Source organism: Coptis chinensis, chromosome 3 (assembly GCF_015680905.1).
Source record: "Coptis chinensis isolate HL-2020 chromosome 3, ASM1568090v1, whole genome shotgun sequence".
Lineage (NCBI taxonomy): Eukaryota > Viridiplantae > Streptophyta > Magnoliopsida > Ranunculales > Ranunculaceae > Coptis > Coptis chinensis.
The window spans coordinates 97476164-97500452 of NC_141458.1; the positions used below are offsets into that span (position 1 = coordinate 97476164).

Below are 24289 nucleotides of genomic sequence, written 5' to 3' on the forward strand. Positions count from 1 at the left end.
GTCTATATTGCCCAACTCCACAGCAGTTCCACTACCCATTTCAACTCGCACCAACTTAGAAATGATTTCCACTATCCATTTCAACTCCACAGCAGTTCAACAACTCTTCTCTCTCTAATCTAGTAACTACTGACCTGCGCAATATGAACACATTAGCAAAGGTGTGCATATTTCAGCCTATGTATTTCTCGCCAAGATTGACAGATTGGGACTTTCCGATTTGTCCAAGTATTTTATTTTTTCATAGAAATCACGCACACTATATTCATTCAGATTATGAGGCACAGACGTATTGAGAGAGGAGCTTTAACGCTTGCTTCTGTAGAACTCAAATTTCAGATTGACACAGAAACTCATGATCCTCTTGATATTGGTATGTGACTTCAGTATAGTGATAAACCACTGAGCTGCACGACTTTATTTTCCCAAACAAATGCTTATGATCTATCACAATATTGAAGGAAGCTTGTTGGGATAACAACAATTTTGCCATCAACATGCTTGGTATTTAGTGAAATATTGTGTTTTTGTCTTTGTCTTATATGCCGGTGTTTATGCAGGAATGTATCAAATTAGAGAGGCAAACCAAATGATTGAGGAGTTTATGTTAGCTGCTAATGTTTCGGTTGCCGAAAAAATCTTAAAGCATTTTCCTTTGTTCTCGATATTAAGGTATATCTTTGGTTTTGAACCCCATACTCATGGATGTGGTTACTTGTTTGTTCTTATGTTCCTTCACATCTCTTTCATTGGAAAGGTTCTCTACCATGATGGCCATATACTTCCATGCTCGTAGAGTGTATGGTTTTCATTTGTTGAAGCCACAAATATGTTGCACCTTCAACCGATTATTCTTGCCACGGTGTCATAATTGAGTAGTTTCTTTGTTGTGATAGTTCAAGTTCTATTCTTGACCGGCTACAATGTGTATGGTTAATTGGTTACAATTATGAAACACTAACACCCGACACGAGCATATTCTAAAAAAGTAGGACGTGGACATTGCAAGGACACAAATATGAGATAATATTTGAAAATTTATTTTATATTGATGTAAGATTAGATTTTAAGTCTTATCATAATAAAGATTCAACATTCATAAACATAGGACCAATAAAAAGGAGTCATAAAGACATCTCACATAACTATATAAGTCATGTCCGCGTCCACGCCGTGTCCAAACTACCCTAGCACGTGGGACACGCATGTTCCGTGTTGGACATGTGTCCAAGCCGCGTCCGTGTCCACGTCCGACATTGACACAGTGGAATTCTAGAGGTGTCCGTGCTTTGGCATTCATGGTTGATCATCTACACCCAACGTAAAGGTAAAAAAATTTAAGTATAATCCACCAAAGAAAATTTGGTAAAGGAATCTTGATGACAAGCTTATGGAGTGCTACTCTTATTTCTTATAACCTTTGTGCCTGCTCTTCTTTGGGTCGAGAAACACTCATTTCTATCCATCAAATCTGTATTAAACGCCACAAATGGATATAATGGATCATTTCTCCTCGTAATTAGACTCCAAACTGGAGAGGTCCGGACCTCCCAGTCCATACTTGGTCTTCGTGAAAATGCTTGAGTATGCAAAGACCAATTGCCTATTCCGCTTCTATGAGTGGACTTGAGCTGTTATTAAACATATTAATACTTGTATATCCAATTCAAAAGAATGTTAACATATCCTGCTTTTTTCTCTCTGATTGGAGCATCTCACTACACCATTTGGGCTAATTTGCAACCAATGAGAATTTTCATTAGTAACACATATACATCCGTTAGGTAATTTAAAACATTTAAAATCCGTTAGCAATACAAGTATCCGTTGGTAATATTATGTAACATTTCTTTTTTAATGTTTTGTGACGCGTTTGCTCATGTGTTCTGAGTTAGGAAAGAAAAAGGAAAAATCACTTTGTTAAAAAAGAAAAAATAAATCACGTTGAAAAAAAAGAAGAAACTTAAGCGGGAGTTTTTTTATGTTCTCGCGCTCATCTAAATGCCAAACCCAACCCAAATTAAAATAGAATTATAGAAGTCAAAGAAAAAAGAAAACAGGTGTGTTGTGGCTAGGGTTTCCATCGATTTCCTCACTAGGTAAGTCGTCCGACTTCTCTTCCCCCCTCCTTTTCTTCTTGTTCATCTTCTCTTCCTCCCTTTCCAATAAACTGTCTAGGGTTTTGATTTCAGATTTACTAAAGTAAAAATTGATCTATGTTCTTAAGTTATCAAATCATCTTAAATATCAAAGGAGCAGTCGTTGATTTTGTCACCAAGGGTAACTCAAAGTTTGGGTAATAAGCTATATAATTTTGTTTTCTTGTTTATGATTCAAGTGTGTTCTTTTGAGGTTTCTTGCATTTAAACTTGAGTTGTTGAAGAAGAGTCTAGCATTGGTGGAAGGTGTCTATGATTTATTTGATAAAATTCCAGAAAGAATTTCTGAACATGGAAGTTGCGGTTGAATTGTCTTGATAAGATAACTAACGTTTGAATGAAGTGGCATTGGGGTAGCCACTTGAAGCTCCAATAGAACCTGATGCTGATGAACTCGGAGTTGATAATGCTAACTCAGAAATTGGAATAGAAGACTGATGGCCCTCAATCTCTATCTTATTCCCAGGTTTTTATTTTAGTCTTTCACTTTATCAGTGAAATGTAATAACGTTATGTTATGATATACCTATTTGAATATGACCGTGTGAACATTAATTGCAGGAAGAAATGGAGGCTTCTCTTTTCAGCTCTACAAAGTTTGGCTAGTCATGTAAGCGTTTAAGTTTCTTTTGTATATATCTCAGACTCAAGTATAAAATAGCGCCTTCTATACCAGGGAAGTTCCCTGACACTTATAAGCATCATGTACTTAGTTTTAAGTGTACTCTTGAACTGTTGTGCATTCGCCCTTTTCAGCAATTTAATTTGCTAACCATTTTATCTTGTCTACTCTAAACTATGTATTTCTTTTGTTTCTTATATGCTCCTTTGTTGGATACTTGGATGTAGAGAGGATCAAGCAGATTATGAGTGGAATCCAGGTATCTTACAAAACAAAGTCAATGTTATTCTTTTTATGGTTTTAGTTAATTCCATGCATTGGCAAACCCAATGCTTTACAAGTGTAAATTAAGAAAATGAACTTTCTATGTTGGTACCAGTCTGATGTAATTTTAGTGTTGGTATGCTTGTCTTGATGTAATGGCGTTAACTACTTATTAATAAGGATAAGAAATGGTCTTCTTTGTTGTTTGAAGTCACATGTGCGTAGATATTAAATTATAATTTAAGATAGAGAACATGGTTTTAATGTGGATTAAGGGACACTAGTACATAATAGGCCTTTTGTGACTGTTTTGAAAGAGTTTTTGTCACCTTTGTATCCTAGACCGTCACAAAAGTTTTTGACATACTTTTGTGATGTTTATTTTAAAGAATACATGTGTGGATGACTGGATGGAACATTGTGTGACATTTCCACTGAAACTGTTATGAATACCTTGCGTTTATGTGATTGTTTTGATTATTTCTATCCTTGCACACACTCAATTAGTTAAAAAAACTAACTCACAAACAAAAAGCCCGCATTCCATATATGTTTCACAGGTAATTGCTCTTGTGTGGCTCTATCTCTCCCACAACTCTATCTCCCTCTTCACTTGTGCTGCTAGGGTTTCCAAGTTTAAAAATACCTGTAGGGATTATTTGCTCTTAGCTCTCCCATGAATCTCTCTTCTTCACTCAAAATTGGCGTTGAAGTAGTACCAGTAGCTCTTTGAAAATAAGATATTGTAATTGGTAAAAGAATCTAAACATACGAGGTTAGTTGATTGTCTTCTTCCTTTTTGCAATTGAGTGAATTCCTTTTTCAGGAACAAGCGAGATACGCACTCTCTCCCCAATTGCAGGAACAATCGTCTCACGCAAGGTATAGTTTTTCATTTAATTTGTTGTTTGCATTTATTTCTTCAGTACAATTTAAACTGTTAAACTCAAATTTTGTGCGATTATTTCGTGGCTTGGTATTTTTCATATTATCTACTTGTTTTGAGGGTTAAAGTTTTTGTTGATTTTGTTGTTAGAAAGATAGAAAATTTTAATTCACCAACATGAATATTACCGAAATTTTATTGAGTAATTGAATTATTATGAACAAGGAGCAAAACTGTTTTTAGGAATATGGTTCCCGTGCATTAATTTCATATAGACGAACACAGAGTATTTGAGGAAGTGTGAAACAAAAAACTTTAGGTGTTAGAAACACAATATTTTTTTTAACAATGCCGAACATATAAGGTAATAGGCTAAAAGCTGAACTTGTTGTCAAGCGAATTTGATTAATTAGCTGTATTTTAAATATTAAGGACTGCCATGGCTTGTTTAATGCTTAAGCCTGAGGTTAAGGTGCAACATGGTTCCGTCGTGGGTAAACGCTAATTGGTAAACACTATTTACTGAGCCGTCGACCGTGTCTATTTTTTACTCTATTCCGTTGATGATTATACTTGAATGTGATAACTGTTTTTGTTGTTCTTGCATGAGAGCATTGAGTATTTGAGTGTGTATGATTAATGTGTTTTTACAGTGACCAGTAGATTTCATAGTAGAACAGCAAGTCTGCTTATATAAGTTAATAGAAGGACAAGGGCAGTGTTGGTGCTAGTTAAGCAAGGGTCATGTCTTGTTTTCCCCTTACATTTCTTTTGGGATGTTCGGACCTTGATATATAGTGGTCTTGTTTGTTTTTCTTTTGCCTAGCGGATAGTATGGACGATATGGTTGGCGACACGAGTTAAATCTTTTTGATTTTGAACTAACATTTGACTTTTTAATCTTCGTTTGCTATTTTGTTACTGTTATAGAACTTATTGAATAAGGATATTCTTTTAACAATAATCTAATCAAGGGGGTGAGGCATCAAAGTGGTAGAAGATCCTAGAGAACTCTGTTCAAATTGCTTGTGTTGACTTGTTGAAGCTTTATTTTGTTACTTTTGTTTAGTCCTTTGGAATTATTTGATGTTGTTTACTCTGTACAGTAAAGCTTGCTTTAATTTCTTAAGATTCAAACTAGAATCCTCTAAACACTTAAACTGTAACCTGTTGGTTAATGAATGATTCAATGCTTTTTTAGGACATATAGTCTATAGAATACTTTGATTATTTTCTCTTTAGTAACGACCCTCCTTAGTCTATTGTAACTTTAGTACTTATTCAAACTTCAGTGTTTGTTTTCCTTCAAGAGCTTCAACATACTTTCTTCCAATTGGTTTCCAAATGACGCTTCTATTCTTTGTGGATGTGGAATAAGTGCAGGTCTCATTTCCAATGTCTTAACTAATATGCGGAATTTTGTCCAGTGCATTAAATAATATGGTGGATGTTATTCAAACTGATTTCTTAGTGGTAGTCTTAATTCATTGGTTAATAGTTATTATAGCTGATTCAAATAGGGGGTTGTAAATATGATTGAAGAAGACACACCTACTACTCGTGTTGAAATAGCCTTGAGGGTGTTCCGAGAATGCTAGCTACTTGTACAGCAGTCTGCTCAGGGGATGCACTGATTTTGAGCACATTTTTTATCTTAGTTGGAGTTGGATTTGGCCAGGACAACCTACATAGGATAGATAGTACTTTGTCTGTTTTCTAATTAATGAGCCCAAATTCATTGCATTCAGAGATCTGACCACATCTCGCCAAGGACATGGCTTCTTTGGAGGCATCGAGGCCATTCACACCTTGGGTGGAAATGTTTGTTTTTATGAAAGTGCAAACGCAGGCCGGTCTTTCACATCGCATTCATTTGCCAAAGCTGTATGTTAAGCTCCATGGGATCCCATTTGATGTCGCAAAATTTGCTTCTCGCCTCGGGGAGATATATATATTATCATCCCGATACGGGGTTTTTAAGGAGAACTTCACGGGAATGGAAGGGATAGATAAAAGAATTCATTATTGTTAATGTGTATGGTGTGTTGTTTCCTTTGAAATATATTGATGAACAAGCATTTGTTTCCTTTAGAGAATCGCAATAGCATATCTGTTGGCTGCATTATGTGAGATTTGGCTCAAGCGCATGCGATGTCGTTAAATCAGAAATGTCATTCTTTGAAGAATTACCAATTTTAGTGGTAAGTTTCACATGTATTGCTTTGGTAAGTTTCACATGTATTGCGTTAACAATATTGTTCTCTTCAGTTATGATTTTGCTTTTTATCGCAAGAAGACTCTCTGCTTATTTCACTGTTGTGCACATGGCTCTATTGTATGGTTTGTTTGTCCCTGATTGGGAATACCAACTTCCAAGTGAAGGCACTTCTGTTGCAACAAGGACCTTCACTGTAGGTTCAACACTCTTTGTATAAATATTTAACTTGATTTCCAGAACTTCAGGTCTGGCCTTTGTCTGAAATCTGTAGCTAATGAGTTGTATATATTCTTATTTCCATCTGAAGGTGAAATGTGGAGTAAGGGGAGACACTAAACAATTACTTTTAACATCAAGGACTAGAATGATAAAAGTAGAAAGTAGAAACTGAGTTGTCAACTGGTGTTAGTTTCATTACCTCTTGGACTCACTAAACGGACAGTAAACGTCGATCCTTCTTCCATCAAATGGCATGTTTGAAAAATAAATGCATTCGTCGTATAATTGCACTTGAATTATCATTTCTTACTTAGGCTATGTTTTTAGTCACCGGAGTTGTGTTGTAAACTTCTAGAACAGTGGTGGTCCTCTACTATATGATAGCCGCTCTCTTTCGTTTCTATTTGAAGGTGCTTTGGTGCTAAAGTTACATATGTTCTAACTTTCATTCTCAATAGGAATGGGAGCAGTTCATTGGGTTGTAATGTCTAAGGGAGCTCTATTGATGATCATTCCTCACTTTCAACTATATCACGCCTCCACTCCAAATACCTCGTGTCTTCTCTCCACTCTCAAGGTACGTTCCTACACTCCTACTTTTTTTCTTTTTCTTCTCCAGCCTCTCTCCACTCTCTTTTTATGTTCTTCACTTCACTTCTCTCCCACTTTTTTTTTTCTTCTTTTCCTGTCTCTCTCCACTCTCTTCTTCAGTTTTGCTTGGTAAATGAAATAGAGTATGGCCTGCAGTGGCTGGAAATAGAGAAGTCAAAAAGGAATGGCCTGCAGTTACCTGTCAGGTAGTACAACCTACATAGAATAGATAGTACATACTTTATGTCTGTTTTTTCCTTATGTATCAAACTCTATTTCTTTTTACCTATCTACCTTAGTTTAGTCTTCTAAGTCCTCTGTTTTTGTAATTTGGATCATTCGTCTTTTTTAGGTCCAAGATGATAGATTATTATGTGCTAAGATTATGTGTTGAATCTTATTTTTCATCAGGATGTTATAGAGTTCCAAATGAATTTCTTTAAGAGTACAACTAAGCTCAATCTCAAGCATCAAAATATGGCTCAATCAAATTTCTCTGCTTCATACAGAATAACAACACTCTATTGGTCCAATACCAATTAGATTCCAAAAGCTCAACAACAAACGCAGAGCCTTCCAGAGATCTAGCTTAGCTCATCACTACTAAAAAAAGGTATTTTTATATCGGTTATGAAATTGCTGCTCTATCGGTTTTGTGCAAATGTCTTTTTTTGTTGATTTGATAGACTGATTTCTAATGATGCCTTGAATTTGGTTAGGGGTTTATGCTAAGATGCAGCACCGTGTTTCGTGTGAGGTTCACTCACATGTTGAGAGTTCGTTCTAGGACTAACAGAGATTTAGGCATAGTACATTTATTAATATGAAATTTTGTTAGTAACTTTTTCTTGGTTGATTGGTATGCATCTGAATTTGGCTTGTTATAGTTTGTTGTAGCTGAAAAAATGAATGGTATGATCATTTGTTTGAATGCAATTAATTGATCTTTGATATGCTAATACTCATCGCTAGTTTTGGATGGATATCTGCGAATTCGCTTTTGTTTCCAGGGTGTTGATTTAATGTTTGGAATTTTTGTTTAAGCTTGTCTTATGTTCACTAAGTTCTTCGGTGCGACTTGTTATGACACATATAAGTTGTTGTAGAGCATTGTAGCATAAGCTTCCATATATTGTTTTGAAGTTTTATCCTATATATTTTAGAAATGTCAATTGTGACTGTAAAGTATGTAATAGTGTACTCTGACGACTATCTGTTAAATTTATCAAATACTGAAATCATTCTTAGTATTTGAAAATCTCATTTGGATTTTGTTTTACTCAAACCCAATCACTGAGAAGTTTTCATAAATTTTGCTGGATGGCTTATGTAGTGGTCCACTGATAGATCTGATTGTGTTGTTTACCTTTGTTTGAGTCAATCACGGTAATCGATGTTATTTTTTTGCCGCAATTTATGTAATTTCAGATTGACGAAGACATTCTCCTCGAAGTGATTAAGATGGGATTTGACAGGAGTCAATTAACTGAATCTCTTTGCAGCAGAGTACAAAATGAGGTACTATCTGATGTTTCATGGCGATCTTGATATTTTTTCCACTTCATTGGTGTAATTTGTTGAAACCTTTTCAGGCCACCATTGCATATTATTTGCTTATGGATAACCGTTTCCGAGCTACCAGCGGCTATCTTGGAGCTGAGTTTCAGGAGTCAATGGTGTGTTTTTTTCTCAATGTATAGTTTTCTTTTATCATTTTGTAGTCCTTTGCTTATTTTATATACTAGTGGGTGGGGATAATTCGCCAATAAGCATTAGCCATGGTATAGATTTCAATGGCACAATAGTAATATAAGAGCAGATAGTAGTAGTATTAGAATATCAGCAAATAGTAGTAGTAATTAAATCACTAATCCCTAAGCTCAAAGTCTCACTATTGCCCAAACCCCTTAAGTTCCAGAGGGTTAACTTAAATAACACTAGAAAATAGTTTGTTAGTTTATTGTTAAAGTAATCTACTGAATAGACATATTGTTCATGTGTTCCATTTTTTTTTTCCTTCCAGGTGGTATTCAAGCTTTTCCATGGTGGAACGAATATGCAAAGCTTTCATGCAGCGGAGTCATTTATGCAGCTCTGTTATTGTTTCTTTGCTTTAGTTTTAACTTTTTGTCGATGAAAATTGATAAACACTTTAACTAGAAACTTGGTTTTTGCTTATTTGTTTAGTGTTGATAGATTAGGTGTAATGAGTTGTTCTGGTTGGCGTGGGCATTTAGAACATTTTGTTTTTCATTATGTTTCGTTGTGTGGATGAATGGAAGGAAGGAATTTAATTACTAGAGTTTGTTAAAGTTATAGATGAATAGAAAAACTTAAATGATACATTATGGAATAAAAAAAGGTGCAGGAACAGGTACGTGCACCAATACTTTGCTGTTCATGGATTTTATTCGAAGGTTAACTATTTTGCTGTCAAACTTTTCATGGTTTCATTTGGGTGGTGTCTAGTCTTTGGATTTTCTGTAGGTTTTTATGAAGTCTTTAGAGGTCAGTACAGGGTTTGACTCTTTGCTTGGCTCAAGTGTTGATCGATGTTGGCAACTTATTTAATATATTATTGTTATGATAGTTGTATATTTTGGAATTTGCATTTGTGTATGTATGGATGTGGCGAAACAGATAAAGGTATATTACTTCTCAATAGAAATTGGATCTTGGTATATTACTTATTTGTGAATGAGCTATGTTAGAAATGCTGTGGTAGAGATTGTGATTGAGCAAATGCAGGTACGTGCAACATTACAGGTGGCCCCACATAAAAGGGCTGAACAAACTAATTTTTTTTTATACAATGAAAATTCATTAGTAACGGATAGAAAACCGTTAGCAATTGAAAATTAGTAACGGTTTTCAAATGTTAGAAAGGGGATATTACTAACACTTTATCAGTTGCAAACAAATTATGTACAAAATTAATAACCGTTACTAATAAATTGTAACGGTTTTTATGCGTTGTTGAAATTAATTTAAGTAACACTTGTTAACCGTTAGTAAAATTTCTAACGGATATTAAGCGTGACTAATATCTGTTACTATTATTTGTCACGCTTTTGTGTCAACGCAAGATAACCGTTACTAATATTTTTTGTAACGGATGTGTATCCGTTACTAATAGACTGTTTTGGTGTAGTGTCTTCAATAAGTTATTCTTGGTTAAGTAGTTGTTACAACCCAATCCCTGTTACTGTCACTATTCACTAGTTCTTAAAGCACTATTCCCCCTCTCCTCTCTGTTGGTCGCTCTCCTCTCTATTCTTAGGTTTTCCCTCGTATCTTAATGAATCCTCCCCCCTTTTTCCTCTCTTCCTCTTTCTCTTTATATATGTTTCTTCCTCCATCCAGGCCCTCCACCTGTCCCTCCATCTCGCGGTCTCCTTCTCTCCGTGTGTAGGGTTTCCGTACTGCAGCCATGTGCCTTAGCTCTGATCCTATACGCCGCGGCTAAATACCTTTCGTCGACTCAGGCGCATCCTCCCTTTGATATTTCGGGCCCCCATACTACCACTACAGATGCCCCCTCTCGAGTCCGCGACCATTTGGTGATCGGGTAGTCGAGAGTCCACCATGTCACGTGTTCTATCCGCGGCCCCAAAAATTCTCTTTCACCGCTGGACTCACGAGTCCCCTCGCAATTATAACTTGTGCCCCTCGATTTCCTTGTGCATCCACGCGACACGCGATGGATCGATCCTTTTGGTGTCACCTCGATTTCAGCCCCCCTCCGATTACTCTTTTGCCCCTTCCTCTTATAAAAAGCCCACTCAATTCTTTCTCTCCTCCATTCAGTCTTTCATTTTCTTCCCAGTTGCTCTCTCCCTCTCTCTCTACTCTTCCTCTTGGTTAACTACTCGGTCCGCCTGGCCTGTCCTTCCCTGTTTTCTTTTGTCGAGGTTTTGTTCATTTGCTTCCCCCTTCCCTCAGGTTGGTTACCACAATCACTGCATGGGCTTCGAAATAGGGCTTCAGCTTCAGGGCAGAGAACACCAAGGCAAAGGCGTACTTCTCTACTCGGCTGTACCTAGTCTCCGCATCTAACAAGGTCTTGCTCTGGAAGTACACTGGTCTTTCTACTTTATCCACTACCCGGACGAGGACCGAGCTGATAGCATAATCTGTGACACCCAGGTACAAAAATAACTTTTCTCCCACTTTGGGCCGCGACAACAGCAGTGTTTCCTCTAGATACCTTTTAAGCCCCTGGAATGCCTCTTCGCGACTACATTTGTCCATTTGAAACGTGGTGTTCCTCAACAGCCGCATATGCTGCCTACATTTGTCGGATGACTTTGAGATGAATCTGTTGAGAGCCGCGACTCTACCCGCCAACCCATTTGCACCTCCTTTCATGCGTGGTGACGGCATCTCCACCAGTGATCTTATCTGTTCGGGGTTCGCCTCTATTCCCCGCTGTGTCACAATGTACCCCAGAAATTTCCCCGTGGTGACTCCAAATGTGCATTTCTCTGGGTTGAGTTTCAAATTATGGACCCGCAGTATCTGGAACGTCTCCTTCAACCCCTCTAGGTGCTCTGGTTCTGACATGCTTTTCTCCACCATATCATCGATGTATATCTCAATGCCCCTTCGGATTTTGCCCTCAAACATTTTCTCCCCCAATCGCTGGAAAGTAGCCCCTGCATTCTTCAACCCAAATGGCATCCTCGTATAGCAGTATGTGCCTCCTTCCACAACGAATGAGGTCTTCTCCTGATCAGGTCCATACATCGCAACCTGGTTGTACCCCATGGACGCATCCATAAATGAGAATATACTGAATCCCGCCGTCCTGTCTACCAATTCGTCCACTTGCGGCATAGGATAACTGTCCTTCGGACACTCCGTGTTTACGCCCCCGGAAGTCAACACACATTCGCACCTTCCCATTTTTTTCTTTGGAACCGCTGACTATATTGGGATGACCATTCCGTGAACTCCACCTCTCTTATGATCCCTACACTCTTTAGCCTGGCAACCTCTTCCCGGATTCCTTCTGCGTATTTAGTTCTCATTCCCCTCATCTTCTGTCTCACTGGCTTCGCGTCCTCCCTCATATGTAAGCGATGACATGTGAATTCCGGATCTAAACCTGTGACATCCTCTATCCCCCAAGCAAATACGTCCTTGTTCTCCACCAAACATTGCACCAACTTATCTTTCCATTCACCCATCAGCCTTGACCCAATCGACGTCAACTTCTCCTCTCCGCCCTCTCCCAGGTTCACTATTTCTGTTTCATCTAAAGTCTTCGGAACCATCGCGGCCTCTTCCGCCCCTTCCACGGCCCCGCACTGTAATTGCTATGCCGGCCTCTTCCTAGGGTTCACCGGTCCACATCCCGGCCCGTGGGACATCCTCTTAATTGTGTTCTGGTGACTGTTCTTGGAGGCCACCTGATCTCCGCGGACCTCGTATGTTCCCGTAGGGGTAGGGAAGCGTATGACTTGATAATAGGTCGAGGGTACCGCTCTCATCTCATGTATCCATCTCCTCCCCAGGATCGCGTTGTATTGGGAATGGGAGTCGACCACCATAAATCTTGAGAACACCGTCACCGGACCCATTGTTACCGGCAGCAGAAGTTCACCCATAGGCTCCGTGACGCTCCCATTGAATCCATACAAACTGGTCCGCGGGGGTCTCAGTTGCCCCGGGTCGATCCCCATCTCCTCAAGAGCTCCTTGAACAAAGAAATCCACGGGTACGCCACAGTCAATCAGGACTCTTTTGACCACATAATTACCCATTGCTACCGTAATGACTAGCGCATCCTCATGTGGAGTATCCACGGTTCGGAGATCTGCACTGGAGAATGCAATCCTCTCTTCCCCGCTCGTTAGCTCCGTGCCGTATCTCTGCCCTCGGTGGGACTCATTGACTTGCTGAATGCTCGCTGTCCTCCTGACCTTATCCCGGTGGGCATTGTGACTCAGTGCTTCCCCACTGAAGATAACATTTATGGTTCCCAATATTCTTCCTGCAGTGGGCACCGACTCCCTATTTTGTGGTTCCGTTACAAATTCCCTCATCACTCCCTTCTCTACTAATCTCTGAACCAACCATTTTAAGGCATAGCAATCGTTTGTTTCATGATTGTGCACCTGATGATACTCGCAGTATGGCTTGTTAGGCATTTCGGCAGGAAAGGTTCGCGACCCTTCATATCCCGGCACGTTTTTTATCAACGGCAGTATCTCACTCAACGGTCTCGCCAAGGGCACCTGTTCCACCTCGCGGTATGGCTTTTTCTCCCTCTGCTCCCTGCGCACCATTTCTCTTCCCCTCCCCGGCCGTGATGACTAACCGCGGTACCTCTCCCCACCTCTGTCTTCTCCCTCTGTCTTTCTGCGCTCCCTTCCTTTTTCTACCTTTGTAACTGCCTTGGCTCCCCTCTTTGAGTCCTTCTGCATAGTGTCCTCATATCTAATATACTTCTCTACCCGCGGATATAGCTCATGCAGTGTTGCAATCTCATTCATCAATGACTGCTTACTAGTGCAGACGCCATCCCAGTCCAACGAAAGAGATGCTTGAACCTTTACTGGACGGATTTCTTTGCGGTTGGTGCGGATTTGGATGTTTCATCTTCAAAAGCTCGGCTGATTCACTTGATCGTGCGGTGGTAAGATCCATTGTTCTATTGCCTGCTGATAGCATTCACATGCTTAAGGGTGGCTTCATGTTTGGTCATGCTATACTTCTTTTATAACATCTGAACTTTGTATATTAAATGAAATAGGTTTTCAATTAACTGGGGAAAGTGTGGTAAATTATAATATTTAGGTTTTGTTCATTTCTAGATATATATTTTTTAATTAAAAGGATTTACTTGAGAAGTAAAAATCTATGGTAGGGTGATGATCCATACTTTAATAAGCTGATTCGTATATTGGCGACTAGGTGCATGACACAGTTATTACTGGCTTATGAACTACTGTGTGTATTATATGTATAATTCTACATGACTAAGCTGATATTTTATACTTCCAGGCAGTTTACTTCTGTAGTGGAGATCTCACGCCTCCAGAATTTCACAATTATGGTCTTGCATCACCTCTCTATACCCATTTTACTTCCCCTCCCTTTTAACACATGTGTCTTACTTTACTTAAATTTAACAAGTAATCTTGGTACTCTATATTCCTACAGATGTCATTGTGCACAGGCTGCTTGCCGCAACTTTGGGAATTTACAAGCTTCCACCAATATTTCAAGACAGACCCCAACTTACCAGTATTTCTAACAGTAAGAATCTTTTATGCTATGCTACTTACATAAATGGACAAAAGAAAATTAGAGCTGGTTGGAACATTACTGTAATTCCATTTCTTTTATAGTATTAAGATGAAGATAGCTGCACACTTTGATGAGATGTGTTAATTTCGATGAAATTTCGTTCTTTGACTACGACTCTTGAATGTTCTTTCTTACTGATCAAAGAGATATTATGTTTCCTTAGTTTTACAGCTCATCTCTCGCAGGGTCCATTCTTTGTATTTTCATAAAGAAGCTAGTTTATCTTCTTCTTGCAAATTTTATTTTGTGGTTCAATTTGGTGTGGTTATCTATTTTCAGATTTGAATTATAGGCATAGAAATGCCCAAATGGCTAGTCGGGCCTCAGTTGAGCTGCATACACTCATTTACTTTAGGAAAAGGTACCCCCCTCCCCAACATGCACACACACACCACCTCTCTCTCTCGTTTATAGCAACTATTTTCTCATGCAGGCCAACAGACACTGAAACAAGAATAGTAAAGATAAGAGCCAATGGTTTTATTGTCTTTGTGCCCAAGTAAGCTATCTAATTTTTGCCTCTCTTGGTTTTCTTTTTCTCATTGAATTGTTGTCTGTGAACTACGGCACATAATAAGTCCATACCACAATCATTTTATTTCACAATTCACATCATCATTTATGGATACTTTGTATTATTGGGTGTAATTGTTTTTCCAGAATCATCTGTAAACCTACTTTTAAAAAATGAAATAAAAATGAGAATAGTTAAAGTTATAGCTCCCAACTAGTTTTCTCTAGTTTGCGTCTCTTTGCAGAAACCAAAAGTGGTGTCTGGATTCTTTTGCCATTTTTTCAGGTATGGTATTGAAGGCCCTGTGTACTTAACACCTAGAGGAGAAAAAGGAGGGGACTGGTTCGTAGACGAGGAGCATTAGAAGGTCAAGAAGATGGATGGAAGCATCAGTTACAATGTTCTACAGATGGTTAGAATTCACATGGAGGTTGTGGAACCCCATCCGGCAATCGAGGTACTCTCCTCTCTCTAATAATTCACTTATACTTCACTTAACAACTAACAAGTAACCTCTATTGATATATATCCAAAAAGAAAAAAGGTCTGGTCTCTTCATGGGATAACGTTCTGTTTCTTCTAATCACTCATTGAAACATTTTCATTACATCTTTTGAATTATACTGAAAATGCAAGTATTAGCTTGCAACTCTTTTTTACATATCTAGCAGCTCCCTAGACAGTTGAGTCGGAGAGAAGTGTTCTTGGATGGAGTTTCTTCATTTTTTCTCACAAAGACACTAATGTTTGCCATCAACCCATCTATGTTCAAAGGTTAGTTTCTTTCTAGTTTCTTCAATATTCTATGTTCTTTTCCAACTATCTTGGTATTAAGCTATATTCACCAATGTTTCACTGGTACTTTTAATGTAGTGGTTGTTTTTATTTTGTTATTAGGAAGACTTATTTGGACTTGATGCCCTGCTGATTTTTGTAAAAATGTGAATTAACTTCCCACAAGTCTATTGATCATACGTTATGTACATAAGTATGTATGTTTAGTGCCTGTATATCGGCACGAGATTTGTCTACAAGGTTTTTAGTTTTTACCAAGTGAATGTATAGTTCGTATGTCCTTTCCACTTTGCTGTAGATCGACAATTAACTGTCCTTAAGAATTAATTTATGCCTATAATGACTTCTAGGCCGGTCAGGGAACATAGTAAAGATGTACATGCGTGGGGTTTTAGCACAAACCTCACTTATGTTGTACCATATTATATATATGTCCTTTCCTTAAATGTTGATAAAAACTATTCAAATCAAAAAATTGTTGGCTTTTTATTGGATTGGATTATGATATGTCATCTTTAGTGCCATTAATTTATGTGTTCTATTTATCGGGTTGCTTCTAGGGGATGTCACTTGTTTGGCCACTGTTCCAATTGATATGAAAGTAGAAGCACATTTCTTCATCAAGGAGGACAACATCATTGCTAGAATTTCTCTTGCAGAGATGGTATTTAACGAGGTCGATCCTTCATTGGAGGTGTGTAGGGAGTCTTTTCTGCAATTCCTATCTCTATTATATTTATTTTAAATGCACAAAAGTGTCTATTTATTAACAACATTTTTCGCTCTTAGGTTGAGTGCTTTAAGAAAGATGGAGATTTTGTAAGTAAAGGGACACAGTTTGCCAAAGTATCTGGTAAGGTCACTGTTGCAACATTTTTATACTTGTTCAACCCTTCCTTTTTTTGCCCTTCTTCTTTTGTTTATATTCTCTCTTATTGTGTGGTTATATTGCTTAGAAGTAACTTCTAAGCAATGTGAGGACCCTACATCTATCCTACCAGAGCTTTATTAGGGTGAGATAGCTTCCAGTGACACACATAGTAATTATGTCCTTGAGCAATCAAATAATTCTGTTCAAGTAGGGGCCTCCACTAAAGATGCACCTTAAGTTGAGTCCTCGGTTGCCAAGCATGGAGATATTCTTATTGACATCAATGACCGATTCCCTCGGGATTTCTTGTCAGATATATTTTCAAAGGAAAGATTGACTGAAGAGTCCTCTAGTATAAGTCTGTTGTACAGTGATGGAACTGGATTGAGCATAAACATTGGTCATTCTTTCAGAAGTTAGCATTGGATGAGTTAGTTAGAAATGATGTTTCTCTTATGGATTAGGATCATCTTGGATATTCGTCTCCACTTACAAGTTGACGAAGAGAGTCTTGGAGCCTATAATTTTTCACAGCTGACAACCGACGTGAATACTTTGGGACCTGTGGATTCTCAAATTTTTTTTGAGTAGGAAATTCAACAGGAACCATCTGTAAGGAGGAAATTTAGCAGGAACCATCTGTCTCCTTTCATGAATATATAGAGAAAGGTTAAAAAAAAATGTCTTATTATAGTTCGAAGAATAGTAGTTAATACAATATTTGAGTTTCTATATATAATTGATTGATCACTAATACTCTTTGAAAGTTAAGTTCATGTTCGACATTGTTCTTTCTTAATTATCTTAATGAAATAAGTTCTTCAAAGAATGTATTTATGTTGGGTTTCTTTTGTTAATTGGTGTTGATATTTATGAATATGAGAGGGAATGTGGTGGTTTGGGATAGGTTTTTATTTGTTGGTTAATTAATTGTCATGAGCAATACCAGCAAAAAATGACAAGGGTGAGATAAAAGGTTGTCCAACAATCTCCATTTCCAAAAGAATTTATCACAGTTATTTTTTGATATTATCTCGGTTTCAATAAAAAAAAACATCTCAGTTTTCTTCTATACTAATTGGTTTCAATCAACAATTCATCTCGGTTTTATTCTAAATAATATTAGTTTTATTTAGAAAATCGAGATAATATATTTAGATAAGATCTCAGACTTCTGAGATAATTTAGTAGCTTATTATCTCGGTTTTATAGAACTCTATTATCTCAGTGGATATTACCTCGGTTTGTTTTTCATAGAAAACCGAGGTAAAAACTCTAACATCTCACTTTTTAGTTGAGCTTATAAGCCTTTTTTTTTAGTAGTGGGGGGACTTAAAGTAAGAGTGAAGACATAAAGTACGAGCTTCCCAGCCTTCCTTTACAGGAATCTGATAGCAAGAACTTACTGTGAATTTGACTGTCTTTGTTCCATTCCAGCATAACGTGTCCTCCATGTTGCCTGGTTGTACATGAATGCTAGTAATAGTTGCAACTATTGGGGTGGGGTAGAGTGTGATAAAATGTTCTTGAAGGTAGTCTTTCATTATGAAGAATCCATGGATCCAGATAGACTCCAACACTTTCACCATCTCCTATTCACCAATAGCTCCCTTTTTGCATTAAACATCTACTCTTGCATATGCTCCTCCAATAATAAGAAGCATCTGAGCATTGTCAATCCCAATTCCCATCTGGCCACCATTTGTTGTATGTTGCCCTGAAGATCTGCATAGTTAGTGTAATTGTGGTGTGTCTAGTGTAGCATTGGCTTTATCTGTTCAAACTTTAATACTAAAAGAACTTCATCTTCTCATTGTTTTCTCTCAACTAAAGTGTTATCTTCATGAATCATGATTGACGCGGTTGAGATAACTTACCATCTTTGTATCTATTCCTAAATAATAAATGATTGACGGATATGATTGTTTCCTTGTTTGTTTAACAGATGAAATAGTGTTATATATATATATATATATATATATATATATATATATATATATATATATATATATATATATAAAAAAAAAAAAAAAATTAAAGAGAGACGGAGAGAGAGATGAGCGGCTAACCTTCTAACCTTGAGAGAGAGTGAGTGAGAGAAGCGAAATAGTTGCAACTAGGGTTAGGGTTGAATAAAATTATTTGCCGAATTTGCCGATGGCAAATTTTTTGTGATATCAAGCACTGGTAAACCTGGCAAATGACATTTGCCAACACTTGCCTGTTCACGAAACAAGCAGCGGCAAAACTCGATTTTCTTGCTAGGTAGTTTGTCCGTAAATTTTTAAGTAGGAAAATGTTTTCCCATTACATATTTGCCCCTCAAGTGGAAAATTTTAACAAGCCCTTATAGTTATAGCTTGAAGGGACATAAGGGCAAAATCCATGGCCCAATGTCCATGTAAAATGAGTTGTTAAGACAGAATAAGGAAGAGAATGTAAGAAAATATCAATACAAACCTAACAAACCTCCAAAAATAAAAACTAATGTATTATCAATGTCATAACTTCATAACTCACCGTCAAACAACACACCCAACACTCAAAATCGAACTATAAGTAATAGCTACACTCATTCCTTATTGTTCGTCCTATCAGTTTTCAGTTCTCTTACAATGGCTTGCAAACTGAAGTCTTCTCTCATTTCTTTCTTTCTTGTCCTTACCATTTTTCTTTCCATGACTCAGTTTATTTCTACAGCCCGCGAAATTCAATCCACCATGAATAAAAATGATAAGAGCAATCCTAATAAAGATGCCGCCTTAACCACTCAAACCCTTCCAGGTATTGGAGGACAATTTCCTACACCACACTTGGGAGGTGGGGAACATAGCATCAACCTACCTGGAAGTCATTACCATCAATACATTCCAGGTTTAGACGATACTTTTGTCCAAAACCCAGGAACTGAAATCCCAAGTCCTCATGGCGGCCGCATTCCTGCTGCTACTCATCCTTGAACTCCAACGTCATTAGTATGTAGGATAGTTTAGAAGTAATTTTTTCCAGAACACTGATGGAGTCTAGATAGAGAAGCTGCTCCCACTTTCTCTCCCCAGAAATCACATAGCTTTTTATGTTAGCGTCCATCAATTTATCTACAAATTTAATAATAGCAAAAAAAAAGAGTTAAAGTTAGAGATTCGTTACCTTGAAAGAGATGGTGAAGATAGCATAGTCGGATTGCCAGAGAGGGGACAATTCGTAGGGTTTTTTGTGGGGGTTTTATATCTTGTATATATCTGATTTGAAGAGAGTCTCTCGCTTATTATTTAAATTCGATTTTGTCTGGGAATAACCGATCATTCAAAACCACTTTTTATTTTTATAGAAGTGACCAAGGTTTTGGACGGGGAAGAAAGGCTTTTTCTGGGCTACGAATTATTTTTTCTTTTGGGTTTAAGTGTTCGATTTTTCTCTCATTTTTTTCGTAATCCCCTGTGGAAACCGAGTTTCTATTCCTTGTGGAAACCGAGTTTCTATTCCTAGTAGGATTAGGGGGTGTTTGGATCCTATTTATTTATTGCTAAAAAGTTGTGAAAAACATTTTTTGAAAAAAAAATAAATGTGTTTGGTTTTTTTCATCCAAAAACACTTTTGGTCCCAAAAACTTGTTTTATGATAATTAGGTAAAACTTGTTTTTAAGTTAAAAACTATTTTTCTTTGAAGGAAACACTTTTGGAGCTAAAGGGAAAATAACTCCCCGGATGTTTTGGAAACCGATTTAGTTTCAAAATATTCGGAAACATTGATTTTGATAAAATAGTTTTTAAGAAAAGTCACAACCAAACCGTTTATTGAAAAAGTTTTAGAATAAATACTTTTTCATAAAAGTGTTTTTTAAGAAAAAATACTTTTTTGAAAAAATGAGAACCAAACACCCACTTACTTTTTTGTTTTGGGAAACCGACCTTCCCTCTATAAATACTAGGATGTGAGTCCATAAAATTTACTAAACATATCTCGCACACTTCTAAACCTAGACACTTCTTCTTCTCTTCTTACTAACGCCACTGTTCCTTAAGGACAGTCTTATCGACACCTGGGTTGTTCACTGTTGGTCTATTGTTCCTTCTGTTCTACTCTAGCTGTTGTTTTCATACAACTATTCTAACAGCCAACACTTACGATGAAGAAAACAGCAAAGCAAAACAAAAGTCTTCTTCCACCTGTTCCTACACCAGCACCTTGGTTTGTCTTTCCTAGTGGTAATGGTGCCAGGAAATTGAACTTCTTCAATGTATCCGATCCAAACAAAAAGAGTTATATCAGAAGCTGTGAAGAGAATCTAGAGAAAGATTGTGTAGCATCTATGCATGGATGGTTAGTTATGACGGATTTATGGTTATCAGCAGAAGTTCACTGTTTCTTGTGGAATCCTGATACACGAAAAAAGGTTGATCTACCATCCTGGAGTGTCAAGCGCCCTGAAGATGTTGGTATGTGCATCCTATTGTCTCCGCCAACCGACCCAGATTGTATGGTTTTGTTTGCGGGGGAGAATTTTTTTCTAACATGGCAACTAGGAGATAAAAACTGGACAAAACACAATTATGAACTTGTCGGAAAAGACCCTGATGATACGATAGACTTCATTCATAAAGTCATTAGTTGCAAGGATGGAAACATCTATGCCTTAACCATTCATTTGATGGTTGCTGTTATTGATAGGGAAAGTTGTGGCAACCTGTCTGTAAGGTTGTTAGATTTTGAGAGGCCTCCAAGTTCAAAATCATTCAGTTTCGATACTCATCACTTGGTGGAGTCGTGTGGGGAAATTTTTCTTGTTGTTATAATGTTTCTAGGCCAGACCACTATTGAGGACGTCCACTATGTTGAGATTTTTAAGATGGATTTATCTAAGGAGGTGTGGGTGAAAGTGGAATCCCTTGGCGATCGTGTGTTCTTTGTTACAGATGACCGTGGCAATATGTCTCTTCCCGCTACCAAATTTGGATTGAAAGGAAATTGCATTTATTTCTCCATTCGGGATAAAAACGGTTTCTACATATTTGATCTAGGAGGTGGAAATTTATCAAACTGTATGCCTTGGCGTCCTAACTTGCTAGAACAACCGTTCACACCATTTTGGTTTCTACCTAACAATAGACAGACAGGTTGCAATTTTGAAGATGAATATACAGACACTAAGAAGGAACTGACGATGGAGATGGCAGATAATAAGTATGCAATTTTGAAGGAACATGTGGAGGAATATAATAAACTTCAGTTGAATGACCTCCCCATGGATATTCTGCGGTTAATAGCACTGTATCTCCCATCGACTGCTGATTACTTGAACTTTGGCCGTGTTTGTAAGTCATTTGCATCGTCTATTCCTCAAATCCCATTGACAACTCAATATCCCCAACTCATGTTTTCAAAGAGAAGAAATAGTGTATGCAGTTTCTATGATCCAATGTACAATGTTACTTACTGTTTTGATATGCCGGAGCTGTTGGGTGCTAGAGTTCACTTCTCAAAGGATGGTTGGTTGCTAATCTCTAAAGATAATTATAAGATGTCTTTCTTCAACCCTTTCACTAAGGTCACTGTTGAACTTCCAGATTTACCAGAACATTATACAATGAATGGTTTATCGTTTACACAGGCGCCGATTTCTACAGATTGTGTAGTTTTTGGTATTGCTTGGGCTGGTGCTTCCGCAGTTCAGATATTATATTTGCATTTGGGAGAAGATGCTTGGACACACGAGGGTCGTCATAATGAAGTTGATTTTTTTCCTTCTAACAACAATCCCGTTTTCCATGATGGTGCATTCTACTGCTTGGGTGCAGAGAGATATTTGGGAGTCTTTGATCTAAGGGATTATACATGGACTATTCATCTTACACCCGAACCTTGTTCATCTATTCAACAAAACTTTTTGGTTGAGAACGATGGAGAACTTTTATCAGTTTTTGTTGGGCAGGAGGGAGAATATGTTCATCTATACAAGTTGGATCGTTCAAACATGTATTGGGAGGTTTTGAGTAACTTGGAAGATCAAATGTTGTTCGTGAGTCGCTCAACATCTTTATTAATGAAGGCGACTTCAGAAAAAATGCAGAACAAGATTTATTTTCCTCTGTCATACGGTAACAGGAACAATTATCTATTCTATTCACTTGAGACTCAAAGATGGCAATCCTCTTTGGGCGGCTACTTAAGCGAGGATATCTACAACACAGAAGAGAAACTGCATTGTACTTGGATTTAACAATAATAATACTTGTTGTTCCCCTCCCTCTACATGTATGTCTCAATGTCTGGTTATGTTCATATTGTTGTTGAGATATCTATTATATTCCCAATTTTCCATGCATGTTGGTTACAATTATCTCATTATGTAACTCGCCATAAGGACATAAGGTGTCCAAATTCTTCAGAAAAAGGTTTTCAATAACCACCGAGTGCAAAAGTCTCTGTGAACCTCGTTAAGTTACTGTAATCGCTGGGTACACCTAAAACTCTATTATGTTTACCATATATTCATTTGGAAGTTGCATAGTGTGTGCAATTATGTTCACCATTTGGTCTCAACTCTTAAAGGTCGAGAATGGAAACAATGAAGTGAACGCTCAGTAGTCAGCTGCGTCTTCAGCAGCTCGGCATCCCCAGACCTGTGTTGTACATGACTTGAGTACATGTTGTAAGCAAATAAAAGAAAACAATAGAAGACAAGGACAGAATAATAGGTAATAACCAAGGCGCGTATTAGGCTGTCCTTAAGGAAAGATTTCGCCCCTTTCAATGGTGCAGAAAGGCAACAGTGACGTCTTCCTCACAGGATTCAATGGTTAACAGCAGCCTGACTTTGCACTAGAACAGACTACCCTCTAGAACAGCAATATAACTCTCTCTGGCGGATGACAGGAAGAAGAGAAGAAGAATAGGGGTAAATCTCTGTTTCTGAGAAGTGGGATGAAGGCTTATTGAGTATTCACGATTTCTGGTTTTCTCTTGAATTGGATTCGCTGGTGTATAGAGGCAAAGAAGAAGACGACTTCTCTCTCTCAGATAGAGGCAAAGAAGAAAAGACGACTTTTGTCTCTCTCTATACTCGAGTTCTCCTACTTCCTATCTCTCTCTGCCTCTGTATTGTAATATAATGTATCCCCTCTATGAACACAGCAGTGTTTATATAGAGGATCATTCGGTTACCAGATGGGATGGGAGAAGGACACCTTTCAGAGTCGGTTTCACAAAACCAATTCAAAGTAGAACTCTAGCTAGCCGAAACTTGCTGCAAAAAGCAAAAACAAGTTTAGGCAATTGGTAATCCACTACCCACTAGTCAATCAGCCCAAGCCCAAGCCTGAACCCGACACGACGCGGTTCGGTGCGGGGCGGGCGGGCGCGCGTGTGTGTGGCTTTGGGTGAGTCCTCCCTCCTAACACAAAAGCCTTTGTACCCTAAGGGCACGCCCTTATGTTGGAGGAATTTCTCTTATACCTCACTTGCTAGTGGTGGTTCACCAATGTGGGACTAAACAACACACAAGTATTTTGAAATACTTATTGGAGATTCCAACAATCCCCCACTATTTCAAAATACTCATAGTCCCCCACTATTTTGGAATAGGATATTACAAAAGAAATGGGTTAACGAAATGCCAGAGAGAATCGAAAAAACAATGCATAAGATACTGATGCTTTTCGGGCTTGAACCAGTCATAGGGTAACATGTCTTATAATACGTGAAAGTGGTGGATTAAAAAATCTTTGAACCAACATTCCCTTGTAGTAAAATAGAGGACATGCACCCACATTCCTCTTTCATTATATGCCCCGTTTCTGCGGTGTTGCTTTTTTGGCCCTTTTGGTACTTTGTGT

General features: G+C 37.9%; 2 protein-coding genes and 3 long non-coding RNA genes across 7 annotated transcripts; all 5 read left to right on the plus strand.

Annotated features, from left to right (window-relative positions):
- On the plus strand, positions 1-13686 carry LOC147511946 (exosome complex exonuclease RRP44 homolog A-like). The gene is made up of 4 exons (XM_086598613.1): positions 1-161; positions 274-373; positions 561-672; positions 13479-13686. Exons 1-4 carry the CDS (start codon positions 144-146, stop codon positions 13684-13686), a joined length of 438 nt encoding a protein of 145 aa, XP_086454739.1. The 5' UTR covers positions 1-143.
- LOC147511947 (uncharacterized) lies at positions 2907-6076 on the plus strand. The gene is made up of 3 exons (XR_015217112.1): positions 2907-3040; positions 3872-3927; positions 6024-6076. It is a non-coding gene; the product is annotated as an uncharacterized LOC147511947 (long non-coding RNA).
- LOC147511948 (uncharacterized) lies at positions 6830-9256 on the plus strand. Of its 3 annotated transcripts, none has more exons than XR_015217111.1 (6): positions 6830-6945; positions 7080-7165; positions 7469-7572; positions 8388-8477; positions 8552-8635; positions 8983-9256. It is a non-coding gene; the product is annotated as an uncharacterized LOC147511948 (long non-coding RNA). The 3 variants fall into 3 exon arrangements; XR_015217109.1 differs by having other exon boundaries at positions 6928-6945; positions 7371-7572; XR_015217110.1 differs by lacking the exon at positions 6830-6945 and having other exon boundaries at positions 7039-7165.
- Positions 13687-14123: 437 nt separating the features above from the next.
- LOC147511949 (uncharacterized) lies at positions 14124-17198 on the plus strand. The gene is made up of 4 exons (XR_015217113.1): positions 14124-14222; positions 14553-14634; positions 14707-14772; positions 15073-17198. It is a non-coding gene; the product is annotated as an uncharacterized LOC147511949 (long non-coding RNA).
- Positions 17199-20583: 3385 nt separating this feature from the next.
- LOC147511950 (uncharacterized) lies at positions 20584-22674 on the plus strand. Its single transcript, XM_086598614.1, has one exon. The coding sequence runs from the start codon at positions 20584-20586 to the stop codon at positions 22672-22674; it is 2091 nt and encodes a 696-aa protein (XP_086454740.1).
- The last annotated feature ends 1615 nt before the right edge of the window (positions 22675-24289 follow it).

Excerpts from the sequence above, each read along its gene's own strand:
- LOC147511946 (XM_086598613.1), top strand. Across the intron at positions 374-560 it reads TCATGATCCTCTTGATATTG|GAATGTATCAAATTAGAGAG; the intron begins GTATGTGACTTC and ends GTGTTTATGCAG. Across the intron at positions 673-13,478 it reads CCTTTGTTCTCGATATTAAG|ACGCCATCCCAGTCCAACGA; the intron begins GTATATCTTTGG and ends TTACTAGTGCAG.
- LOC147511950 (XM_086598614.1), top strand. The coding sequence starts at position 20,584 with ATGAAGAAAACAGCAAAGCAAAACAAAAGTCTTCTTCCACCTGTTCCT.